General features: G+C 46.1%; 1 protein-coding gene across 3 annotated transcripts in view; it reads left to right on the forward strand.

The window, feature by feature from the left end:
* The window catches only part of LOC122932669 (retinol dehydrogenase 16-like), a 108,319-nt gene that overhangs the window by 60,595 nt on the left and 20,082 nt on the right, over positions 1–27,642 (forward strand). For all 3 annotated transcript variants that reach the window (XM_044287214.1, XM_044287215.1, XM_044287216.1), the window contains 2 exons: positions 5,545–5,869; positions 16,182–16,440. In XM_044287214.1, the coding sequence (XP_044143149.1) occupies positions 5,545–5,869; positions 16,182–16,440 (584 nt within the window). The remainder of the gene's footprint in view (positions 1–5,544; positions 5,870–16,181; positions 16,441–27,642) is intronic.

Here is a 27,642-nt window from a genome sequence, read left to right on the forward strand (position 1 = left end):
TATTAGTTTTCAAAAAGTTTGCTGCTAAACTGCTTTTAGATCTTTGTTTCAGTTGTTTCTGTGATGTAGTGAAATATAATTACACGCACTTCATACGTTTCAAAGGCTTTTATCGACAATTACATGACATTTATGCAAAGAGTCAGTATTTGTAGTGTTGGCCCTTCTTTTTCAGTACCTCTGCAATTCGACTGGGCATGCTCTCAATCAACTTCTGGGCCAATTCCTGACTGATAGCAACCCATTCTTTCATAATCACTTCTTGGAGTTTGTCAGAATTAGTGGGTTTTTGTTTGTCCACCCACCTCTTGAGGATTGACCACAAGTTCTCAATGGGATTAAGATCTGGGGAGTTTCCAGGCCATGGATCCAAAATTTCAACGTTTTGGTCCCCGAGCCACTTAGTTATCACTTTTGCCTTATGGCACAGTGCTCCATCGTGCTGGAAAATGCATTGTTCTTCACCAAAATGTTGTTGGATTGTTGGAAGAAATTGCTGTTGGAGGGTGTTTTGGTACCATTCTTTATTCATGGCTGTGTTTTTGGGCAAAATTGTGAGTGAGCCCACTCCCTTGGATGAGAAGCAACCCCACACATGAATGGTCTCAGGATGCTTTACTGTTGGCATGACACAGGACTGATGGTAGCGCTCACCTTTTCATCTCCGGACCAGCCTTTTTCCTGATGCCCCAAACAATCGCAAAGAGGCTTCATCGGAGAATATGACTTTGCCTCAGTCCTCAGCAGTCCATTCACCATATTTTCAGCAGAAGACCAATCTGTCCCTGATGGTTTTTTTGGAGAGAAGTGGCTTCTTTGCTGCCCTTCTTGACACCAGTCCATCTTCCAAAAGCCTTTGCCTCACTGTGCGTGCAGATGCGCTCACACCTGCCTGCTGCCATTCCTGAGCAAGCTCTGCCCTGGTGGCACTCCGATCCCGCAGCTGAATCCTCTTTAGGAGATGATCCTGGCACTTGCTGGACTTTCTTGGACGCCCTGAAGCCTTCTTAACAAGAATTGAACCTCTTTCCTTGAAGTTCTTGATGATCCTATAAATTGTTGATTGAGGTGCAATCTTAGTAGCCACAATATCTTTGCCTGTGAAGCCATTTTTATGCAACGCAATGATGGCTGCACGCGTTTCTTTGCAGGTCACCATGGTTAACAATGGAAGAACAATGATTTCAAGCATCACCCTCCTTTTAACAGGTCAAGTCTGCCATTTTAACCCAATCATCCTGACATAATGATCTCCAGCCTTGTGCTCGTCAACATTCTCACCTGAGTTAACAAGACGATTACTGAAATGATCTCAGCAGTTCCTTTAATGACAGCAATGAAATGCAGTGGAAAGTTTTTTGGGGGATTAAGTTAATTTTCATGGCAAAGAAGGACTATGCAATTCATCTGATCACTCTTCATAACATTCTGGAGTATATGCAAATTGCTATTATAAAAACTTAAGCAGCAACTTTTCCGATTTCCAATATTTATGTAATTCTCAAAACTTTTGGCCACGACTGTACACTGCCAAATATAAAGCTCTGCTACATCTGTCTATTCCCTTCCCGATTAGAACTTTGTCGGAACAGCAGCGCATTCAGCTCTGCTACATCAGTTTCTCTCTTCCACCAGCATTGATACTGACCCGCCACATATACAGCTCTGCTACATCTGTCTATTCCCTTCCCGATTAGAACTGTGTCTGAACAGCAGCGTATTTTGCTCTGCTACATCCATCAGTCCCCCCCCCTATGCCTCAAACAGCCCCCAATATGCCTCAAACAGCCCCCAATATGCCTCAAACAGCCCCCAATATGCCTCAAACAGCCCCCATTGTGCCTCCATCAGCCCCCATTGTGCCTCCATCAGCCCCCACTGTGCCTCCATCAGCCCCCACTGTGCCTCCATCAGTCCCCATTGTGCCTCCATCAGCCCCCATTGTGCCTCCATCAGCCCCCATTGTGCCTCCATCAGCCCCCATTGGGCCTCCATCAGCCCCCATTGGGCCTCCATCAGCCCCCATTGGGCCTCCATCAGCCCCATTGTGCCTCCATCAGCCCCATTGTGCCTCCACCAGCCCCATTGTGCCTCCATCAGCCCCATTGTGCCTCCATCAGCCCCATTGTGCCTCCATCTGTGCCCAAGTGCCTCCATATGCCTCCATTGTGCCTCCATCTGCCCCATTGTGCCTCCATCTTCCCCCATTGTGCCTCCATCTTCCCCCATTGTGCCTCCATCAGCCCCCATTGTGCCTCCATCAGCCCCCATTGTGCCTCCATCAGCCCCCACTGTCCCTCCATCAGCCCCCACTGTCCCTCCATCAGCCCCCAGTGTCCCTCCATCAGCCCCACTGTGCCTCCATCAGTCCCCATTGTGCCTCCATCAGCCCTATTGTGCCTCCATCAGCCCTATTGTGCCTCCATCAGCCCCATTGTGCCTCCATCAGCCCCATTGTGCCTCCATATGCCTCCATTGTGCCTCCATCAGCCCCCACTGTGCCTCCATCAGCCCCCATTGTGCCTCCATCAGCCCCCATTGTGCCTCCATCAGCCCCCATTGTGCCTCCATCAGCCCCCATTGTGCCTCCATCTGCCCCATTGTGCCTCCATCTGCCCCATTGTCCCTCCATCAGCCCCCATTGTCCCTCCATCAGCCCCCATTGTCCCTCCATCAGCCCCCATTGGGCCTCCATCAGCCCCATTGTGCCTCCATCTGTGCCCAAGTGCCTCCATATGCCTCCATTGTGCCTCCATCTGCCCCATTGTGCCTCCGTCTTCCCCCATTGTGCCTCCATCAGCCCCCATTGTGCCTCCATCTGCCCCATTGTGCCTCCATCAGCCCCCACTGTCCCTCCATCAGCCCCCACTGTCCCTCTATCATTCCCCATTGTGCCTCCATCAGCCCCCATTGTGCCTCCATCAGCCCCCATTGTGCCTCCATCAGCCCCCATTGTGCCTCCATCAGCCCCATTGTGCCTCCATCAGCCCCATTGTGCCTCAATATGCCTCCATTGTGCCTCCATCAGCCCATTGTGCCTCCATCTGTGCCCAAGTGCCTCCGTCTGCCCCCATTGTGCCTCCGTCTGCCCCCACTGTGCCTCCGTCTGCCCCCACTGTGCCTCCATCTGCCCCCAGTGCCTCCAGATACTTACCTGCTCTGTGGCCGCCCGACGCTCCTTCTTCTTGTAACTCACCGGTCTGTGCGGTGCATTGCTTCTGCTTATAGCAATGCACCGCACAGACCAGTGACGAGTTACAAGAAGGAGCGCGGGCGGCCACAGCGCAGGTAAGTATATTGCTGCAGAGTAAATGACCATGGCAGCCAGGACTTCAGTAGCATCCTGGCTGCCATGGTAACTGATCGGAGCCCCAGCATTACACTGCTGGGACTCCGATCGGAACTGCCACCAATGATGGGAGGGGGGAGGAGGGGGAGGGCGCGCACTGCCCACCAATGATTTTAAATAATGGGAAGGGCGGGGGGAGGGTGCACTGCCCACCAATGATTTCGCCACATAAATTTTATTTTTAAAAGATCCGTGGCTATACTGAAATTGAAGTGGGGGGGGGGGGGGCGGCACAGTTATACACAGCAGCACAGCCCCGATCTCCTCACCATTCACTGAGGATATCCAGGCTGCGCTGCTGAATGCTGAAAGCCCTGACAGCTCCCCTCCTCCTCTGATAGGAAACCATTCTCCCCCCATACGGCCTGTGCGCGGCCGCCCCAGCGACGTGCACGCTCACAGTGTGAGTGAGAGGCCGGCCACTAGAAAAACACTGTGCAAGTGTGGCCCATGGATGCGGCAGGCGAGCGGTGGCCGTATCCATGGGCAGCGCAGATAAACAGTGGATTTCAATAATGCGATTTTACAGAGAATAGTATATTTTTTTTTTATGCATTATATTTGGAAAAACATTCACAGGGGGGCATATAAATTAATGAAATATCATCAAGAAGATGGGAATACCCCTTTTGCTTCTGGCAATAATTTTTTCAAAGCTACAATTGACATTTACTGTACCTTCCATGTTATTTGAGACATGTGAGGAGTTGAATTGGAAGGTCTATCCCCACCATCAGGGGTACTGTGAAGATCCAGGGGTTCACTTAGACAACGCCCTTAGAGGAGATAGGACACATGGCACAGTGGGTTCACACCCGCTGGTTCATGACACTTATACACATAAGCATCCTGGCATAAGGTGCATATTTTACTTTCAGTAATGCAATGGAACCATAGGGCAGTTCTTCCTAAACTCAGGCAAACTCTCTGCACCATTTTTTAACAGGTTTCTGTACTTACAGTATACGTCCACATAATCTACCTTGGGATATAGATATTTTTCAGAGTTACCCAAACTTTTTTTTGGCATGCTCAGGTACCAGAGGTAACTCCCAAACAAGGATGCCATAGAGTCAATAAATCCCCTTAGACAGATTATCTCTACTGAGCTTTCACTGCACATCTCTGTTACATCTGGCCTGCTTTGGTAGTGGCTCTTCTGTTCTTTCAGACCTTTCCCTGGCTGGTACCTTAATCCAGTGTCAGATCTCTGTATTAGCTCCTCTCACTACACTGTCTAGGCACAGACTGACTCACTAATCTCGCTCTAGAATGTTCTACCTCCTCCTCTCTAATGGATAGGAACCAGCTCCACCTAGTGGTTAGTAGACACAGTCTATTATCTCAAATTGGCACATACAGAGCTACACAGCAAATCACAGTTTTGATCTTTAGCAGCCTAAAGGTAGGAAATGTGCAGCAAACACCCTTTTACAGTGAAGCATTGCTCTGCAGTGGGACACTGCAGTACTGCTTCACATATATGACAACCTCCTGGTAATACCAAGAGATGTCGCACTGTAAAGGTAGGGCTTGTCTCAATCAACCTTTTACAGGGAGGCAGAAGAATGAAGTTAGACAATGACCAGCCCACTGAGCAATGTTTAATGTGGAAAGACACACAAAAGATATTTAATACTCCTTTCCCAACCTTGTAGGGCTCCATGTACAATCCCTTTCTGTTTCATCTGCACAGCGGCAATCCAAGCTACCTGCAATTCAGGGAGACACATTCACTGAAATGGAGAAAAAGTGACTAAGAGCGCCTTTATGACAGCTGTGGCAGCAATTCTGGCAGACCGTTCCAGGCATAGAACAGCCTGCTGGAACTCTCTGGATTCAACACTGCCAGATGCAACTGCAATGTCTGCTGACACCATTAAGTATAATTTGGTCTGGACCGAGATCCAGTCGTATTCCGGATAAATGCTGCGGTTTGTGTCCAGCCGATTCTCAACATTTTTGCCAGATCAGTGGGACAGTTCCCCATGTTGCAGATGTGAAAGTAGCCTAAGCCTCTGTTTCTTTATTCTCTTTCTTATACCATAGCATACAGGTATACTATAATATTCTAAAATAGAAATTCAGTACCTTTTTAGATGTCATCTCAAAGGTAGCATTTATTTGTGCAGTTCAATGTATATTTTTTATATATAAGTAAAAAAAAAATGTAATCCTGTGTTGTATTGCTATAGGAACTCCTCACCATGTGGCTCCTCCTGGTTGTTCTCTTGGGTCTGATTTTCCTATACAGACGATATAGACATGGTCTGATTCTGGAGAATCTCACAGACAAATATGTCTTCATCACTGGATGTGATTCAGGATTTGGAAATCTGTTGGCAAAAAAGCTGGACAAACGTGGAATGAGAGTACTGGCAGCTTGTCTGACAGATCAAGGGGCAAAGGAGCTTAAAAAGGAGACATCAACCAGACTGCAGACAATACTACTAGATGTCACCAACAGCCAGAATGTCAGCTCTGCTGCAGATTGGGTCAGTGATATTGTTCGTGATAAAGGTGAGGTGGTGACACCAAACTACTTTTTGCATTTTACAAAGAAAGACATTATATTTATATTTTTTATACATGCATAACAAAAGTGTTCTGCTAAAACTTAAAGAGGTTATCCCACAAGGAGTGCATATCATGTATCCACAGGATAGCCAATAAATGTCAGATCAAAGTGAGTAAAACACCAATTCCAAGAACAATAAGTCCTTGAGTCCCCTCTTCTGAATGGAGCAGTAGTGTTCACCATTCACTTTTATGGGACTGAATTAGACAGTGCTCCATCATTCCCATAGAAGTGAACATGTGCACTACCCAGGGCGGTTTCTAGCTTTTCTGCTGCTTGATGCAAAAAATTAAATGGCGTTCCCTTCCCCCTCCCAAAGTGCTTTGTGGCCAGGTGCGGGGGAGCACCTAGCCTTTCTGCTGCCTGAGGTCAAAATTAAAACATCACCCACATGCTAAATTCTCAACCTAACCTATTCCCTCCAGATCGGCGGGGGTCCGACACACATCCAGTGACGTGTCCTCTGATGTACATGTTCTCTTTACTCATCTTCTCCATTCAGACCAGACCACCATGATGATTTCTTTTAGCCATCTCTTCTCTCTGCAGAGTTCGACAAACAGATATTTAAGTTTCCTACATTTCCATTATCCTCCCACCTTCTCAACACCCCATCCTGCCACCCACAATACTGTGCCTGCTGTGCTCCCCAATACTATACTGAAGAAACAGTTCCACTGAAAATACTGGTACCTTACAGATGCGCCAGTGCAAAAATACCCCTTTGTATTGTGCACCAGTACAAAAAAGACCTCCTTACCTTTCAGATCAAACCCCCATATCAAACGTCAGATAAGACCACCATTAGCCCTCCATGTCAGAAACCCCCCATGTCAGACCAAACCCCCATATATCAGACCTCAGACCAGACCCCCTTCAGACCTCTCAGACCCCCAGTAGACATATCAGACCCCCATATCAGACCCCTATTAGACTTTCAGACTCCCATTAGACTTCAAGACCCCAATATCAGACCCCAGACCAGACCTCCAGACCCCCATATAAGACCACAAGACCCCTATATCAGATCCCCATTAGACTTCCAGACCCCCATATCAGACCTCATACCAGACCTCCCGAGCCACATATCAGACCCCCATCAGATCTCCAGACCCCCATTAGACCTTCAGACCCCCATATCAGACCCCCATTAGACCTTCAGGCCCCCATTTGACTTACAGACCCTGGATCTTATAAAGGGAAAAATACAGCGGCACTGGCAAGGGGGTATTGGCCACAGGCTGCGCCAATGCCGCCCCTTCAAAGCCAGCACAAGATGTCGCCTGAGGTGAGATTCTTATCTCGCCTCATGGCAAAAGTGGACCTGGCACTACCCCTCCATTCAGGTAGACTTGAAAAGGCTTTGTTCTTGGGATCCCTAAGGGTCCAAGTGGTTCTTTCCCTGCAATCTGACATTTGTCACCTAACCTGTCAACCAAACCCTTGCATCACACACACAAGTTTTCATTTAGCACGGATCCAATCCTTTCTATATGTAGTGGCAGCCTTTCGTGTGGCATGAAAGCTTTGCTGGTGCCCCTGGACAACGTCAAAGTGTTGCCACTTGTTCTCTGGAAGGGATGGTAAGGCATGGTGCACTCCAATGGGAAATACTGTGAGTCCAGAGAGTCAGGGTTTGCAGTAAACCAGTGTGCTCCTTTACTGTAAGAATCCAGGTGCAAAACAATACAGGTGATGCATAGGGCTGGCTTCTCCACTCTCCTCCCGGACAGAAGAAGGGTTTGATGCTGAGGAAAGCCCTCTCTCTCTCAGAAGGCTGGTGCCCTGGACAAAGGCTAGTGATGTAGGGTCTGTGGCAGAATATCCCCATCTCAGCGTCTTCTTCTGGTCACTCAAGTAGTCTGTCCGAGTCTGCCCTTCTAAGCACTGATCCCTAACTGCAGAACACCAGGGGCTCTGACTTCTCACCTTAAAAAAAAAACAGTTTCTGGCTAAACTGGAACCTTCTAGTGGGAGGGGTGGAGTGGAGAAACTCAGCACAAACAATTACAACGTTACAACTCCCGTCTCTTATAGACTTGCATTAGAGCTTCAATGATACTCAATGGCAATGACACAGCAGTTTTTCCAGACAAAAACTTGTTTTCAGACATAATAGCATGGCTAAACCAGACTGTCTGGTTTTATTGGTAAACAAGTCTGGCTTTTTCCCTCCAAAACATGCTCTTCTTTAAGCCTTATGGTAGCTGTGTAAAATTACCAACTTATCATTATTAGCTAGAAAGTCCGAAAAGTCTCACAGTATTTATTAACCCTTTCCACGGTGCTGTGCAAATACAGTGAAAATGAAGAGGATATATATCACAACATAGATATGAAATGCAGTTATACAGTATTAAACAGTATAAGTGTCACGGATGTTCCCGTGGCAGGTACCAGGAGATCAGAGAGACTGGCAACTCGTGGGTTAATTGACAAGTTCACTGTGGATCTTATTGTGTCTGTGTTTTGGTTAATGCCACACCCCTTGCTTCAGGTGTTGCTTGTTGGTAATTTACTTTTCCCATAAGTAGCCGCCTCTCACTCTTGGAGGTGTGGTTTATAGATTTTCTTCCTGCCTTCTAACTAGCTGGTTGGTTGTACTCTGTGGTTCTCCTGGAGTTGCCAGTTTTCTACTTTCAGATAACTCTTGTCTTTTCTTATTGTTTTGTGTTCTGTATACCTAGGCCCTTATATACCTAGGCCATTATATACCTATTTGTCAATTTAACCCACGTGTTGCCAGTCTCTCCGATCTCCTGGTACCTGCCAAGGGAACGTCAATGCAAGTTAACCCTTTAAAGTGAAATAAAGTAAGGAGTTGATGACTGCATAGGGGAAATAGGCAAATGTCCAGACATGAAAGCAGTGGCGTACATAGAGAAGTAAGGGCCCCATAGCAATGATCAAACCAGCCCCCCCCCCCCCCCCCCCCCACGCAGGACAGGAGGATTTCTGCCTAAACCCTTTTCAATGACCCATTTTTCCACTGCCTCATTTGCTAAAAGTTGTTCCTTTAGAGGGTAGAGTCCTGACCAAGTTTTCACCTCCAATAGAAGAGGGGATGATACCAACTAAGACTGGGTGTAATAGCGGCTGCTGTATGCCGCTTTTCCCTTGCTTACCGCTGTGATTCCTTTCAGCCCTCGCCACATGCTTGCTACTTGTTTCCTGCAGCATTTTCGAAGGGCCGGTGCGCGGCACTTCCTGTGCTTTATGGTTGGATCATGTGACTATGCTGACCAATCCTAGCCCTCCTGCACATATATAAGTGGCTCAGCCCCCTTCCCAGATGCCTCAGTGTCAAGGCCCTTTTGTCCTGTTTAGATTCCTGTTATCAGCTTGTGCTCCTGTGTTCCTGACTCGTACTTGTATTCCTGGACTCTGCTACCTGTTTGATCCCTGCCAGCTTGCCTTGACTCTCCTGTTGCCGATCCGGATTGCCTGATCTGTATCTATGCCATCTGCCCTGACCTGTTCCCTGTTTGACTTTGCCTCTGCCTCATCCCTTGGTCCTGCACTGTTGCTGCTGGTTACGACTCAGCCTGCTGACGCCTGTACCTCTGATACCTTGCCCAGGTACCTCCTGGTCCGCCTGGATCAGCTGCCTCATTTACCAATCCTCCTCAAGAAGTTATCCCCACCCTCAAGGGTTCTGTGAAGATTAAGGGGTTCACTTAGACAACGCCCTTATAGGAGGTAGGACACGTGGCACAGTGGGTCCACACCCGCTGGTTCGTAACAGTACACTGAGGCCATGGACCCCGCTGGTCATCCCAAGCCTGTCATTCAGGAATTGTTACATGAAGTGAGGCGTCTGAATGAACGTCAGGATGTCATGATGCAGTTCATGCAAAATGTCAGGATGTAATCTCTTCTCCAGCTGCTACCAGTCACTGCTACCCATGCAATACCCACACCGGTGAATCCGGATTTGTGTGCCGCTGGTGTACAACTCCCTCTGCCATCCCGCTATTGTGGAGATCCAAAAACCTGTTGTAGATTCCTTAACCAGTGCCTGAACCACTTTGAGTTGCATTGGCAGAAGTTTCCCAATGAGCTGTCCAAGGTTGTCTTCATTGTGTCTCTGCTGTCTGATGAGGCCCTTACTTGGGCAAATCTTATTTGGGAACATGGAGGTCCAGAGACCTCTAATCTGCAGTCTTTCCTGGCTACCTTCCGGCTGGTCTTTGAAGAGCCCGGCCGTAAGTCCTCTGCTGCATCAGCTCTGCTGCATCTACGACAGGGTTCCTCGTCTGTGGGTCAGTACGCCATCCAATTTCGTACCCTGGCTCCCGAACTCGCATGGATCAATGAGGCTCAACTGTCGGTGTTCTGGGAGGGCCTTTATGACCGGATTAAGGATGAATTAGCTGGTCGTGATCGTCCATCTACTCTGAAATACCTGATCACCTTGGCCACAAGGATAGATATGGTCGCATGCACCAGAAGACCACCTTGTTTGGCTCCATCCTTCCAGAGGCCAGTTCTTCCTCTAGTGTCCACCCCGTCTAAAGAGCCCATGCAAATAGAGCGCCTTGGATTGTCTGACCAGGAATGTTTACGCCACAAAGCAGAGAACCTGTGTCTGTATTGTGGAGGCAATGCCACTTTGTGCGTAATTGTCCACAGAAGACAGGAAACACCAATCTCTAGGATCAGTTGGGGAGGTGATCCTAGACAAGGAGAAGTCCTCTCCGAAACTTTCAGTTCCGATGACTCTATCTCACAAGGGAGTCACACTGTCTGTGTCTGCATTCTTGGACTTTGGACTTCATTCAGCAAGCTCTGGTCCATCAGTACTGGCTCCCTACTATCCGTCTAGAAAGGTCTCTGTCGCTTACACTTCCTGAACCTGTGCTTTCTGTTACTATGCCCCTTAAGTTGCAAATAGGGGTTCTGCATTCATAGATGATCTCCTTCTATGCGCTGCCAGAGTCCGTGAATCTGGTTATCCTTGGTCCTTGCTGTGTCAGCACACTCCAGTTTTGGACTGGCACTCCGGTCAGATTCTGCGTTGGGGATCATCCTTTCAGTCCACCTGCTTGTTGGAGGTTTGACCTGCTTCCTCACCTATTGATCTTCTGCCTGGTGCCACTCCTCCTCCTGGTCAAGTCCACCCAGTCTCACTTCCCGAGACCCAAGCAAAGTCTGATTGCATCAAGGAGAACCTTATGAGGGGGTTTATCTGGAAATCTACTTCACCAGCCGGTGCCGGGTTCTTCTTTGTCCAGAAAAAAGATGGAACCTTACGGCCCTGTATCGACTATCAAGGCCTGAATAAGGTCACAGTCAAGAATCGATACCCTCTTCCGCTAATCTCCAAACTTTTTGACAGGATCCGGGGAGCTGAGGTCTTCACAAAATTCGACCTGTGCAACGCATACAACCTTATCCACATTCAAAAGGGTGATGAGTGGAAGACTGCTTTCAACACGCATGATGATCACTCCGCCCACAGGGTCTTTGTGCTATAAAGCGCTTCCTTAGATTTGCTAATTTCTATCGTCAGTTCATCACAAATTTTTCATCTCTTACATCTCTGATCTCCGCTCTTACTAAGAAAGGGGTGAATGCCAGAGACTGGACTCCTGAAGCTGAAGCCACCGTCATTCAATTAAAAAGGTCCTTTCCTTCTGCACCTGTTCTGCATCATCCCGATGTCTTCTGCCAATTCTTTTTAGAAGTGGACGCCTCCTCCATAGGAGACGGTGCTGTTTTACTACAGAAAGGTTCCAAGGCCAAGATGTTTTTACATGTGGATTTTTCTCCAAGCTCTTCTCCCCTGCTGAGAGGAATTACTGTACAGGAGATAGAGAGCTTCTTGGCTTCTGGCCATAAAACTTGCTTTGGAGGAGTGGCGTTATCTATTGGAGGGGGCTCAGCATCCAGTTATAATCTTCAACGACCACAAGAACCCTACTTATCTGCAAACGGCCCAGTGTCCGAACCCTCGCCAAGCTAGATGGGCACTCTTCTTCTCCCGTTTTGATTTTGAGCTTTACTTTCGCCTAGCTGAGAAGAATATCAAGGCGGATGCTCTGTCTCGGTCATTTGACTTCTCTGACCAGCAGGAGGAGCCTCAGTACATTGTAGATCCTGCTCGGTTGATCACAGTGGCTCCTGTCCTGGTAAAAAGACATCCCTCCTGGGAAGACATTCGTGCCATGTGCCAAGAGAAAACGAATTCTAGGTTGGGGCATAACTCCAAACTGGCTGGTCATCCTAGAATCCGAAAGACCACAAAACTTTTGTCTCGCCACTACTGGTGGCCCACACTGTGTAAGGATGTGCGTGATTATGTGTCTGCTTAAATCGTCTGTGCTCAAAATAAAGGACCAAACCACACGGGCTGTTACCTCTTCCTGTTCCTGATTCCCCATGGCAACACATTGCCATGGGCTTTGTTACAGATCTGCAGGATGTACAGCTATGTGGGTGGTCGTGGACCGGTTCTCCAAGATGGCGCACTTTGTTCCTTTTGGATGGACTGCCCTCGGCTGCTGAACTTGCTAAACTGTTCGTGAAACACACACTTGCATGGTTTACCTTGAAATAATATTTCCAATCGCAGAGTCCAGTTTACCTCTAAGCTCTGGAGAGCTCTTTGCCGGCTGCTCGAAATTAAGCTGGACTTTTCCGGTTATCATCTTTAGACCAACGGGCAAGTTGAGCGGGTCAATCAAATATTAGAGAACTATCTTTAGCATTTTGTTTCAACCCAACATGAAAACTGTTGAATTCTCCTATAACAACCACTCTAGTGAGTCTACTGGATCCTCTCTGTTCTTTGTCGTTTATGGACAACACCCTCGAACTCCTCTCCCTGTTCCTACATCTTCTGGGGTACTAGCTGCGGTTTAGTCTTTTAGGGATTTTTAAAGATTTGGCGTGACACCAAGGACTGCATCAACAAAGCCTCATATGAAAATGAATGCAGACAAGAGAAGAAGAAAACCGCCTCAGTTCTCGTCAGAAGATGAGGTATGGCTCTCCTTATATCTGCTTAAGGGTTCCCAGTTTTAAGTTTTGAATTATTGAGGAGAATCAACGAAGTGACATATGTTACATCTGCCTCTCTCTTGCTAAAACCAGTAGTCCGCTGACTGTCCGGGTAGACAATTCAGTTTCACAAAAGAAACCAGTATGCCAGCATAAGTTGGGCTCCTGTATAGGGATGCATGGCAAAGTGGGCAGCACTGAAGGTGTAGGTAAGGTAGATACTTTTCCTGAAATTGTGGTTATTTCCTTCTTCTTCTTCTATGGCTATGTGGCGACATGTCAACAAAGTCATGCCACATTTGATGTATGATGTAATGTATGTCAATGGTGTATCAATGAATCATGTTGCAACTGCAACGTCACAGTTGCAAAGAATCCAGAAATGCTGGATTTTTATTTATTTGAATTTAGCTTGGTTATATAGTGCTGACATATTCTGTAGTGCTTTACAGACATTAGCATCACACTGTTTCCAAAGGGGCTCACAATCTAAGTTCCCTACCAGTATGTCTATGAAGTGTGGGAGGAAACTGGTGTACCAGGAGTAAACCAGGTTAAAATTTACGACCCCAGCACTGCATGGCAATAGTGCTAACCACTGAGCCACTGCGCTGTCCTGTGTCACAAGTTGCATGATGCTCGACTTACCTGACCAGTTATAACAAAGAGCACAAAATAGAACATGTCGCATACTAAGAAGTCACATGATTAAATCCTTGTTAATGTCCAAAACATGATTACAAAAATATTACAAACAGTATGGCAAAAATGATAAATAAACCTCCACCTCCGCACAGCATGATCTTACCATGCGGTCCTTCTGTTTTTTATATCCCTTCGGATATAAGTGGAATTCCATCCGAATTTCTGGATAAATTCGATTCGCTGCGAATCCGAATTTCCTCGTGCTTTGTGGTAGTGAATCAATTTAACCTGAAATACTGTAAAAAAAAATCATACTTACCTCCTCCATTTGTTCGGCCGAGATCTTTAATCAAGATGGGTGCCGCCATATTGATTGAAGATCTTGGCCGAAATCCCATCACCACGCCGGCCTGTCGCAAGCAAATGGAGGCGGTAAGTATGATTTCATTCTTTTTTTCCTGTTAATTTTACACAGTTTTTACTCTCAGATGCCACGATCATGTATGAACGCGGCATCTGAGGAGTACAATGATGCGGAGTGGCGCTATCACAGCTCCCTATCATTGCACCCACTGCTTACAAAAAAAAGCTATTTTTTTAAAAAATTCGGCAAAGCAGCCTAATCGAATTTTCCAAAACTTTGCTCATCTCTAACTGGTACTTATTGCAAATACTAACTTGGATTTTCTTAACATTATTCTCTGCAGTACTCATTTTTTCACTTGTTGTTGTACCTTTTTCCCAGGTAACTAGCACTGGACTCTTTTGATGTGATATACAGTTGTTATACTTACATTTTACCACTTGCACTTTATACGTGCTGGTCACTTTAGAGATCTATTTCTTTTCTGTCTGATTTATGTATTTGGTACCTTGTCTCACTGAGCTGTATTACCTTATCAGGGGCAGATTGTGTAGATGGAGGGAGGTGGAAGCTTATTTATCATTTTTACCATACACCTCCCAAGTATACTGTTTTTAATGGTTTTAACATGTTTTGATTATGTTTTGGACATTAATACATGTTGGGATTTAGTCATGTGACTTTTTGGTGTGTGCCATGTTCTTTTATAGTTATTTTTTTTGTACATATGCAGCACCCACTCGTTTAATTGATTTTGTGGTGCCCGCTTACTATCACAACTCAACTTACCTGAGACTTTCTTGCTTGGCTGTGTTATCAAATCCAAATCAGTGTTCTAAAATATTGACTTGCTGTCAAATTACACATGTTTCCGTGTAGCCGTGCTGCAAAACTCAAAGTATTCTGAAACAATTTGGTGCCAAATAACATCCCATGTTAACCCACGCCCCCAAAACCACACCCCTTTTTACCCATATAAACTTTGATGATATGTTTTATTGGGAATGGTGGCAACCCCTTAGGTCTTGGAATGTGGCAACTAGAAATAAGCTATGTACCATCCGAAGTCGCTTCGCTAAAAATTGTGTATCTTGGGCTGGGCTGTGTGGGAGGATCACACAGGCTGATTTCCGAGCCTGTGCACTCCTCCTACACAGCCTAGCAGGGTGATGTGTGACCATCTTGTGCCTACTGGGGAGCGCAGGATGTGCTCTGATCATTGGGCGAATGTTTAGGTGAGTATTTTGTGTATTTTTATTTTTATTTTATTAACAGATATGGCATTATTGAAAAGGGATCATAGCTACTGTGGGAGCACAATGTGGCCATATGTACTGTGGGGGCACAATGTGGCTTTGGAATGTGGGAGGAAAAGATGGGGAGAGAATAAAAACTAGATGTTGTCCTTAGTTGGATTTGGACTTAGGACTGGACCTAGTTGTGTGCCAACTATATTTATTTAAGAAATCGATTTTAAATCTACATTAAAGAAGTGACAGTTTCTGTAGTGTTTTTACAATTTTAAAGTGACTGTTAGAGGCTTTATGGGGGATTTCAATCTGAGTATTAGTAATGTTACTGTGTATGTATTCAGGTTTCCTAATTAAATGTTATGCTTCTGAAGTGCTGATAAAATTTTATGAGAGTCACAAATATGCATTAGACACTGTGCGAGGCATCATTTTTTGTCAGAAGACACACCAGGAAACATATTTTCAACTTCACCAGAATTCTGTCTCCAGTTGGGCCAAAATTCTGGCACACACGTCGTGCACCACATTTATCAAGTGTCTTAGACACTTTTTATGCCTGGCTCAACAAGTGGATAGTGCATAGCTATAAAGGGGGTTTATCTTTGCAAGAAAGTAGGCAAGATAAGACAAAATTGTGCCGGAAATTTAGTAGCAAATTCTGGTGTAAAGCCAGAAATAGGCACTAGAACTTCATATCTATATGGACACTGTATTGTGGACAGACCTGGTTGCTGCAGCGCTGCTCTCATTGAAGCAATGTTGCAGTAACCAACTCTGTCGACTACACAGTGTTGATTAAGTTGTGTAGCTTTGGTGCCTAATTCTTACACCAGAACTACTGAAAACAGGTGACCGACAGGGGTGCCATGAATGAGACCCCTACTGATCTCATATTGATAGCCTATTCTGTGGTTAGATCATCAAAATAAAAGGACCAGACAACCCCTTTAACGTTATTTTTTTTTACAGTATGTATGTTTTTTTTTACAGGACTCTGGGGCCTGGTGAATAATGCTGGCATTGCCATGCCTATTGCAGTGAATGAATGGCTGACTAAAGATGACTTTGCCAAAGTTTTAAATGTGAATCTTCTAGGACTTGTTGATGTTACACTCAAAATGTTGCCCATGATTCGAAGAGCTCATGGTCGCATTGTCAACGTTGCAAGCATTGCAGGGAGAGTAACTATCTGTAGCGGAGGATATTGTTTATCAAAATATGGGGTGGAATCCTTCTCAGACAGTCTTCGGTAAGATGCACTTTAGTAAATTTCCTCAAAGAAAATGTCAACCTTTCATTTACTCAAAAGTATAATCAACAAATGTCAAATCTAGCATTTGAATCTGTCTTCACTAATTTGCACCCCATTTCTACTTTATTTTCACTCATTATAAACGCTTAAAGGGAACCTGTCACCGGGATTTTGTGTATAGAGCTGAGGACATGGGTTGCTAGATGGCCGCTAGCACATCTGCAATACCCAGTCCCCATAGCTCTGTGTGCTTTTATTGTGTGAAAATTTTTTAGGGATACATATGCAAATTAACCTGAGATGAGTCCTGTCCCTGAGATGAGTCAGGGACAGGACTCATCTCAGGTTAATTTGCATATGCATCAAATAGTTTTTTTTTACACCATAAAAGCACACAGAGCTATGGGGACTGGGTATTGCGGATGTGCTAGCGGTCATCTAGCAGCCCATGTCCTCAGCTCTATACACAAAATCCCGGTGACAGGTTCCCTTTAAAGAGTAACTACACTTTTTTAAATTTGTGATATGTCATAGAGACATATTAGAAGTGTTGATGTGCGGGGTTCCCAGCTCTGAAACCCCTACCGATCGCTAAAACGAGGGGTCAGAAGCACTCATCTGAGCACAGCTTCTCCTCGCCGCTGAGCGCAAGACTGTAGACAAACTCATTTTACAACTCTTAAAACAGCTAAAACATTTTAAAAAAATGTATATATCTGACACCCATAATTATTTTATAGTTCCCTTTACATAGCTGTCTGAGGGCTTTTGTTTTGTGGGTTGAGCTGGATTTTTTATTGGTACCATTTTAGGGTAGGGTATTAGCATAAGACTTTAGGGTGTTGCTATAACTTACACTTTGGAACTTGCAGTGGTAAGGTGGCAGCAGCATGAGGAGACCACAGATTGGTAAGTGGTGAGGTGGCAGCAGCATGAGGAGACCATAGAGTGGTGAGGTGGCAGCAGCATGTGGAGACCACAAAGTGGTGAGGTGGCAGCAGCATGAGGAGACCACACAGTGGCCCAGTGACAGAGTTGGGACATAGGGGGTAAAAGCCTAGCCAGTACCAGCACAAGATGTTGGGTGGCAGTAGAAGCACCTGGCAGCAGGTCTGTGGCAGCAGGCGGGTGGCAGCATCAGAATAGTAGCTGAAGCAGGTAGCCAAAAGAAACAGGTCCTTTTTGACAAAGTTTGGGTGTGGCACCATGGACGATCTAGTCTCATGCATCAGGCACTGGTGTGTGGCTGATTCATGCCTAATTCATCTTCACAAAGTTCAGTCTCTCCACAATTTGGGAGGAAAGGAGAGTTCTCCTATGGCCCCCACTGCACTAAACACCTGCTCTGATGCCACACTACTGGCCAGGCAGGGAAGCTTGCCCAGGGCAAACTCGGCCAATAGCGGCCATAAATCAAGTTTGGCTCCCCAGTAGTCCAGGGGATCTTTAATGTGGGGTGGCAGGGTACAGTCCAAGTATGCTACCACCTGCTGGTTCAGGTTCTGCTCCTTGTCTAGCTGCTGCTGCTGGTGAGTACAGTAGTTACTTCACTAGGTGGGTGAATACAACTGCTCATCAGAGAATCTAGACTGAAATTGCTGCTGATGGCGCTGACACTGCTCCTGACTCTCCACCCCCCAGTAGCCATGGCAGTAGAATGTGAGGGCCTCCCCCTGTCAGACCTGCGTGAGGATGGGCGATGGCGCACAGGGGAGTGCTCCTGTCTGCCTGCATCATCAGGAAATAGTTTATGACCTTCCTCTGCTCATATAGTTGGTCCAACATGTGGAGGGTGGAGTTCCAAAGGGTGGAAATGTCTCATATGAGGCGATGTTGGGGAATGCCATTCTACCTTTTCAGCTCAAGAAGGGTGTGCTCTGCAGTGTAAGAGTGGCTGAAATGCATGCACAGTTTCCTGCCTATTTTCAGGATGTCTTGCAGATTGGTGGAAAACTTTAGGAACCTCTTTACAATCAGATTAAACATAGGGAGCATATCTCAGCCCTCCTTGACACAGCACCGACACCAGTTTCTTCTCTTTGTTGGTGACCAAGGTTCCGATTTTGAGTTGGTGAGGAGAAAGCCAGGATTCAATTTCTTAACCACCTCAGCTCCCCTAGCTTAAACCCCCTTAATGACCAGACCACTTTTTACAATTCTGCACTACACTACTTTCACGGTTTATTGCTCGGTCATACAACTAACCACCCAAATTAATTTTACCTCCTTTTCTTCTCACTAATAGAGCTTTCATTTGGTGGTATTTTATTGCTGCTGACATTTTAACTTTTTTTGTTATTAATCGAAATTGACCGAAATTTTTGCAAAAAAATTTAATTTTTCAATTTCAGTTGTAAAATTTTTCAAATAAAACTACATTTCTATATAAATTTTTCTCTATATTTATTGGTTTGTGCAAAAGTTGTAGCGTTTACAAACTATGGTACAAAAATTTGAATTTCCGGATTTTGAAGCAGCTCTGACTTTCTGAGCACCTGTCATGTTTCCTGAAGTTCTACAATGCCCAGGCAGTAGAAACACCCCACAAATGACCCCATTTCGGAAAGTAGACACCCTAAGGTATTCGCTCATGGGCATAGTGAGTTAATGGAAGTTTTTATTTTTTGTCACAAGTTAGCGGAAAATTATTGTAAGAAAAAAAAAATGTCTCATATTCCACTAACCTGTGACAAAAAATAAAATTTTACATGAACTAACCATACACCTCACGGAATACCTTGGGGTGTCTTCTTTCCAAAATGGGGTCACATGTGGGGTATTTATACTGCCCTGGCATTTTAGGGGCCCTAAAGCGTGAGAAGTAGTTTGGAATCCAAATGCGTAAAAAATGCCCTGTGAAATCCTAAAGGTGCTCTTTAGAATTTGGGCCCCTTTGCGCACCTAGGCTGCAAAAAAGTGTCACATGTGGTATCGCAATGTGTTTTGGGGTGTATTTTTACATATACCCATGCTGGGTGAGAGAAATATCTCTGTAAATGTCAACTTTTCCCATTTTTTTATACAAAGTTGTCATTTTACAGAGATATTTCTCTCACTCAGCATGGGTATATGTAAAAAGACACCCCAAAATACATTGCCCTACTTCTCCTTAGTACGGGGATACCACATGTGTGACACTTTTTTGCAGCCTAGGTGCGCAAAGGGGCCCAAATTCCAATGAGTACCTTTTAGGAGTGCATTTTTAGGCATTTGGATTCCAGACTTCTGCTGACGCTTTAGGGCCCCTAAAATGCCAGGGCAGTATAAATACCCCACATGTGACCCCATTTTGGAAAGAAGACACCCCAAGGTATTCTGTAAGGGGCATGGCGAGTACATAGAAGACTTTTTTTTTTGGCACAAGTTAGCGGAAATTTTTTTTATATTTTTTTCTCACAAAGTCTTCCTTTCCACTAACTTGTGACAAAAAAGTTCTATCTTTCATGGACTCAATATGCCCCTCAGCGAATACCTTGGGGTGTCTACTTTGCGAAATGGGGTCATTTGTGGGGTATTTATACTGCCCTGGCATTTTAGGGGCCCTAAAGCGTGAGAAGAAGTCTGGAATATAAATGTCTAAAAATTTTTTACCCATTTGAATTCCTTGAGGGGTATAGTGAGTTCATGTGAGATTTTATTTTTTGTGACAAGTTAGTGGAATATAAGACTGTAAGAAAAATAAAAAATAAAAATCAATTTCCGCTAATCTATTTTTGCAGTGATCAGAAAAAAAAAAAGTCTGTCCCTGCGGTGGGGCGGACTGAACGCAAGTGTGCACACAAGATCAGGCCTGATCGGGCGAACACTGCGTTTTTTGTAGAGCCTATAGAACATGTCTTATTCTTGTCCACAATTGAAAGGCATTTTCTATATAGTTCTGGCAATGTGCGGATCCGCAAAATGCGGAAAGCACATTGCCGGTGTCCGTGTTTTGCGGATCCGCGGTGTCCGTGTTTTGCGGATCCGCGGATTCGCAAAACGCATACGGACGTCTGAATGGAGCCTTACAGGGGGGTGATCAATGACAGGGGGGTGATCAGGGAGTCTATATGGGGTGATCACCCCCCTGTCATTGATCACCCCCTGTAAAGCTCCATTCAGACGTCCGTATGTGTTTTGCGGATCCGTAAAACACATATGGACGTCTGAATGGAGCCTTACAGGGGGGGTGATCAATGACAGGGGAGTGATCAGGGAGTCTATATGGGGTGATCACCCCCCTGTAAGGCTCCATTCAGACGTCCGTATGTGTTTTGCAGATCCGCGGATCCGTGGATCCGCAAAACACATACGGACATCTGAATGGAGCCTTACAGGGTGGTGATCAATGACAGGAGGGTTATCAGGGAGTCTATATGGGGTGATCAGGGGTTAATAAGGGGTTAATAAGTGACAGGGGGGTGTAGTGTAGTGGTGTTTGGTGCTACTTACAGAGCTGCCTGTGTCCTCTAGTGGTCGATCCAAGTAAAATGTACCACCAGAGGACCAGGTAGCAGGTATATTAGACGCTGTTATCAAAACAGCGTCTAATATTCCTTTTTGGGGTTAAAAAAAATAGCATCTACAGCCTGTCAGTGAATGATCGCCGCTGGCAGGCTGTAGATCCACTCGTTTACCTCCCGATCCTGTAAACGTGCGCTCCTGTGTGTGCGCGTTCACAGGTAATCTCGCCTCTAGCGAGAGGACGCACCAATGCGTCCAGGAGGAATAACAGGGCCGCCGCCAGGACGCAATCCGGCGGTTAATGGAGGACGAGGAGCAATTCCTCCCCTCTGTGACTCAGTTCGCCCAGGCAAACTAGGTGCAGAACAGTGTGACACCGCCATGCCCTGCAAATGTGGTATGCTGGATGAGCACTCTGAATTGTCCCTGCAGTGGAGGTTGAGGACACAGTGGAGGATGAGGAGGCAGAGGCGGACATTGGCACAGGACCCACAGCTTGAGAACATGGAGGCGGCAGTAGCGACACCTGTCCAAATTTCTGGTGTGGCTGGGCAGGAACCACATTTACCCAGTGGGCCGTAAAATACATATATTGTCCTTGACCGTACTTACAGCTCCACAGTCCACAGGTCAGCGCTGCTGTAAACTTTAATGGACACAGAGGCTCAAGGACTGGTTCACTTTCTGTTCAACATACGTGTGCAGGGCTGGTACTGCCTTTTTCGCAAATAAATTATGTCTTGGGATTCTCCACCTTGGCTCAGCAAAAGCCATCAGTGCTCTGAAAAGTGCAGAGTCCACCACTTGAAAAGTGTGGGACTGCAGTACCAGCAACTGGCCAGGACCACGTTCAGCTTCTGAGCCGCTGGATGAGTGCATGCCTACTGTTGTCTTTTTGCAATTGCTTCGGTGATCGATTGCTGACGAAATGCGTGACGAGGAGTAGGAGGGTGAGGACCAGTAGCATCAGGACCAGTAGCAGCAGTATGAGGTGACCACAGAGTGGTGAGGTGGCAGCAGCCTGTGGAGACCACAGAGTAGTGAGATGGCTGGAGCAGCTCAAGAAGGGTGTGCTTTGCAGTGTAATAGTGGCTGAAATGCATGCACAGTTTCTGTCATGTCCATGTGTGGGAGGGAGACATCACACCAGATGAAGAAGGAGATTGAACAAGGCCTGAAAGCTAGGAAAAAAAGAAGGACACCTCCTAGTCAAATCCCTAGTCACAGTCCTGACTGGCTATCAGTATGAACAGACCCCAAAGGTAGGTGAGTTAATACGCAGTAGTACCTAGAGTCCAAACTCACCCTATAATACCCTGCGATAGTGACAGGGCTGAGACTACCTGTTCCTACAGAAAGGAAGGATGAACAGGAGTCTCCCTCAGGCCTACAACAAAGGGCAGGGGAAAACAACACACAGATAAACAAAAACAAAATGCAAAAGGGAAAGGAAACGCTTAACTTTCCAGTAGCTATGGCAGCAACAGGAACTCAGCCGAGAACCAAACACCAGAAGACCACAGATACCACTGAAGCTATACACCGCACAGCATTTTGGGAGAAGCAACTATAAATAAGGAAAACTAAATTAGCACAAAAAAAAAACACCTGGATGTTAGAGATGTGGCCAGTATCAGAAACAACACAAACACCTATTGATTCACAAGGAAACCTGTCAGATCAAAGCACGTGCTCCCAGTCTTACAGATCTTCTGACGTCCATGACAGTTTCCTGCCCATTTTCATGATGTCTTCCAGATGGCTGGAAGACTTCAGGAACCTCTTTACAATTAAGTGCGATCGGCTACATCATCATCCACTACTGTCTGCACGTTACTAATGCCCCCTCAATGGTCTCAGGGCCAGGAGCCTAATCGCTTGCAACACCAGCTCCCATGCAACTCTCATCATCACTACTTGCCCACCTACCTGAAGAAGCGGCGGATCTCTCCTCCAGATCTTGGCTGGGTAGTAGCTGTTGACTGTCCTCTAGAAGCTCGTCCTCACTGAAAAGTGGAGCCAAGCCTACGGCATATAATACTTTTCGAGCTGAGGGAATTGAAGATGACAGAGGAAGGCTCAGGACAGTTGAGGGCACAGGCCTGCTACCGGGACATGCCAACTAAGCATCAGTGGAACCCACCAACTCTTGGCTGGGGGTGTCTGATGTCCCTTGCGACGAAGTAGAAGACCGAGTCAACCATTCAAGCACCGCTGGGTTGCTGGTCAAGAGACTCAAGACATGACCGCTAGATGAGACTGGAAGCTCAGGCCTGTCGCTGCGACTTCTGCTGCCAACCCCCCTTCTTCTGCTGTTACTTCTGCATGCGCCAGAGACATTTTGGCCACTGCCCGTTCCCTTTGAAGGGCCTGTGACTTGTCTGTCTGAAATAGTGTAAAAAAAATAAAAAATATTAAAAGTTAATTAATACACCCCAAAACTGGCTGTATCAGAATCTAATTTCAAAGCAGAATGGCTAATAAGATGTATTTATATTTCCTATTAATACACCCCAAAAATGACTGTTTCCCAATGTAATTTCACCACAGAACGGCGAATTGACGTACTGATATATCCTATTAATACACCCCAAAAATGGCTGTATCACAATGTAAATTTACCACAGAACAGCTAATAAGACGTACTTATATTTCCTATTAATAATGGCTGTATCACAATGTACTATCACCACAGAACAGTGAATAGGCGTACTTATATTTCCTGTTAATACACCCCAAAAATGGCTATTTCGCTATGTAATTTCACAGCAGGTCAGCGCTGCTGTAAACTTTAATGGACACAGAGGCTCAAGGACTGGCTCACTTTCTGTTCAACATACGTGTGCAGGGCTGGTACTGCCTTTTTCGCAAATAAATTATGTCTTGGGACTCTCCACCTTGGCTCAGCAAAAGCCATCAGTTCTCTGAAAGGTGCAGAGTCCACCACTTGAAAAGTGCGTTTTGCACTTGCGTGAGAAAAATCGCGCATGTTTGGTACCCAAACCTGAACTTCTTCACAGAAGTTCGGGCTTGGGATTGATGTTCTGAAGATTGTATTATTTTCCCTTATAACATGGTTATAATGGAAAATAATAGCATTCTGAATACAGAAATGTATAGTAAACTAGCGCTAGAAGGGTTAAAAAAAAAAAAAAAGATTTAACTCACCTTAGTCCACTTGATCGCGGCCCGGCATCTCTCCTTTGGTGAAAAGGACCTGTGGTGAGCATTAAATACAGGTAAAGGACCTTTGATGACGTCACTCCAGTCATCACATGGTACATCACCATGGTAAAAGATCATGTGACGTACCATGTGATAACCGGAGTGACGTCATCAAAGGTCCTGTAATTAATGCTCACCACAGATCCTATTCAACAAAGGAGAGATGCCGGGCTGCGATTAAGTGGACTAAGGTGAGTTAAATCATTTTTTATATTTTTTTAACCCTTCCAGCGCTAGTTTACTATACATTCTGTATTCAGAATGCTATTATTTTCCCTTATAAGGGAAAATAATAATGATCGGGTCTCCATCCCGATCGTCTCCTAGCAACCGTGCGTGAAGAGCGCACCGCATCCGTACTTGCTTGCGGATGCTATGCGATTTTCACGCACCCTATTCACTTCTATGGGGCCTGCGTTGCGTGAAAATCGGACAATATAGAGCATGCTGCGATTTTCACTCAACGCACAAGTGATGCGTGAAAATCACCGCTCGTGTGCACAGCCCCATAGAAATGAATGGGTCAGGATTCAGTGCGGTAGCAATGTGTTCAACTCACGCATCGCACCCGCACAGAATACTCGCCCGTGTGAAAGGGGCCTTATAGTTAAAGGGGTTGTCCAGGTTCAGGGCTGAACCCGGATATATCCCCTTTTTCATTTTTTTATCTTTATTTTTGAATCAACACTTGTACAGAATAATTGTATGAGCAAACATACAAATGTCATTATATTGTGTCACTTTCGTACAAGTCTGTCTCTAGTTTTGCATTTTTATGTAAAAGAAACAGAAAATGACAATGCCTGTATAACGAAAAGAAAATCAAACAAAAGGACTAAAGCATCATCTTTATATATTTTTATATATATATATATATATATATATATATATATATGCAAAATTCAGAAATTGTAAATATGGAAATTATACAGACTTGTATTATTATTACTGTCAGGTAGTTTTTTTCTTCTTTCTCCCTTTTAATCCTCCTCTGTCTTCCTCCAGGCGCATCCGACCGCCTGACTTATGACTCAGGTGAAAGTAATCCAGCTCTCTGTTATCCAGGTTGCCCAATATTTCTCAAATTTGCCTATGCAGTGATTTTTCAGGGCCATAATCCTTTCATACGTGCATGTCTTGTGCAAGGTATGACAGGTGATTTCCAGTGATGGGCTATTGCCAATTTGGCAGCAAGACAGATGTGTGCACTGATTATTCTCCCTTGCAATGGTATATCATCTAAACCTATGAATAAAAGTGCCATTGACAGAGATTTTAGAAATCAAAGAAAAAACATCTTGCCATAGTTGAGTGAGGTGTGGACAACCACACAAAATGTGGAAAAGAGTCCCTCGACACCCGCAGCCTCTCCAACATCCAACACTCTGCGGATACCCCTGGAAACATACGTTGTAATCTTTCTGGAGGGTAGTACCATCGCAGAATGGTTTTAATTGCTGATTTGTAGTGTGTCGTGCACCTAAAGTATTTTGAGATGTGTATAAATGCTTTGCCCCATTGTGGTTCTGAGTAGGTGGCTTTGAGATCCATCTCCCAAGACAGCAGGGGAGATTTATTTTGAAGTCTGCCTTTCTCACCCAAGAGATCATATAAGGGTCTAAGACCTGTTATAGTATCTGGGCGGTTTTTCCACATCTGGAATAGTTTGGCGCATGCCGAGGCGGAGAAGGAATCAGACCCACTTAGTACATGTCTAATTTGAAGATATTTGAAGAAGTCATGTTTAGAGATATCATACGTCTGCATGATCCAGGGGCGGACTGGGCCGGGGGGCAGGGGGGCAATTGCCCCCCGGGCCTCTCTAGCTTGCTGTCCCGGCCGGCCGGCTGGGCCGGAATAATGTACAACTTTAATCCAGGGAGACGGGGAGCAGGGGAGGCGTGTTGCCGGCAGCCTATCAGAGAGGCCGCCGGACAGGCGCAGGCGGCGCGATGACGTCAGCGGCGCGATGACATAATCGCGCCGTCTGCGCCGGTCCGGCGGCCTGACTGAGCCGCTGCGCGGCCGTAAAGTAATTACATCTGTGCTGGCTGGAGGCGGGACCGGAGTATTCCAGAGAAGCAGGGAGGTAAGTATAAGTCTGACTGACTATTTATTTATTTTTTCTTTATTTCTGTCCCTATCTGGCTACTGGGCTGGCACTTTATGAGGGGGGTGGGGGGCAGTATCTGGCTACTCCTGGCACATTATAGGGGGGCCCCCTATCTGGCTACTGGGCTGGCAGTTTATGAGGGGGGTGGGGGGCAGGGGGCAGGGGGGCAGTATCTGGCTACTCCTGGCACATTATAGGGGGCCCCCTATCTGGCTACTCCTGGCACATTATAGGGGGGCCCCCTATCTGGCTACTCCTGGCACATTAGTGGGGTGGCCCTATCTGGCTACTGGCACATTAGTGGGGGGCCTATGGCTACTGGCACATTATAGGGGGGCCCTATCTGACTACTGGCACATTATAGTGGGGGGGGGGCTATGGCTACTGGCACATTATAGGGGGCCCTATCTGGCTACTGGCACATTATAGGGGGGCCCTATCTGGCTACTGGCACATTATAGTGGGGGGGCCCTATCTGGCTACTGGCACATTATAGTGGGGGGGCCTATGGCTACTGGCACATTATAGGGGGCCCTATCTGGCTACTGGCACATTATAGGGGGGCCCTATCTGGCTACTGGCACATTATAGTGGGGGGGCCTATGGCTACTGGCACATTATAGTGGGGGGGCCTATGGCTACTGGCACATTATAGGGGGGCCCTATCTGGCTACTGGCACATTATAGGGGGGCCCTATCTGGCTACTGGCACATTATAGGGGGCACTATGGGGACATTAGCTCAACTGGGGATATTACAAGGGGGTATTTTGTGCACTGTCTATTATAAGGAGAATTATTTCTACTGGGGGGGTGGGGCATTATGCTGGGCTTTATTACTCCCCCATGGTATGACCCCCTAGTAGCAGCCCCAGCCTCTCCCTGCTCTGTGACCCCTCTACCCCTTCTCCAAATCCTTATTATGAAATCTTTCTCATTAGGATAAAACACAACATCAGCTCCGCCGAGCCCCCGGCCAAAGCGTGGAAGTGGCGTCCGAGATCCCCAAGGGTCAAGTAACTGTAAGTTTTCAAATGAAATATGTTTATGTTATACACATATAGCCTACACTGTGCCACACAATATACAGTTTCTCCTGCAAAAGTCATGGGGGGGACACAGAGCAGCGCCCAGCGGGGAGGAGAGAATACACGGATGCAACACTGTATCAGCCAGAAAATGACACTTTCGGCATTATACCAAAAATGCAATTTTCGGCTGATGTGTTTCGGCGGCCGATATATCGGAGCATGCCTAGTTTATTTTGTTTTACTGTGTTCTAATTTACATGGCTGACGAAAGTGGGGGGGGGGGGGGCTCAGTGGGCCTCTGGGTGTTACTTGCCCCCTGGGCCAAAAGTTGCCAGTCAGCCCCTGGCATGATCTATATTTAAGGCTTCAGCGTTTCCCTTTGAAAAAA

This window comes from Bufo gargarizans, chromosome 3 (genome assembly GCF_014858855.1).
Source record: "Bufo gargarizans isolate SCDJY-AF-19 chromosome 3, ASM1485885v1, whole genome shotgun sequence".
Classification (NCBI taxonomy): domain Eukaryota; kingdom Metazoa; phylum Chordata; class Amphibia; order Anura; family Bufonidae; genus Bufo; species Bufo gargarizans.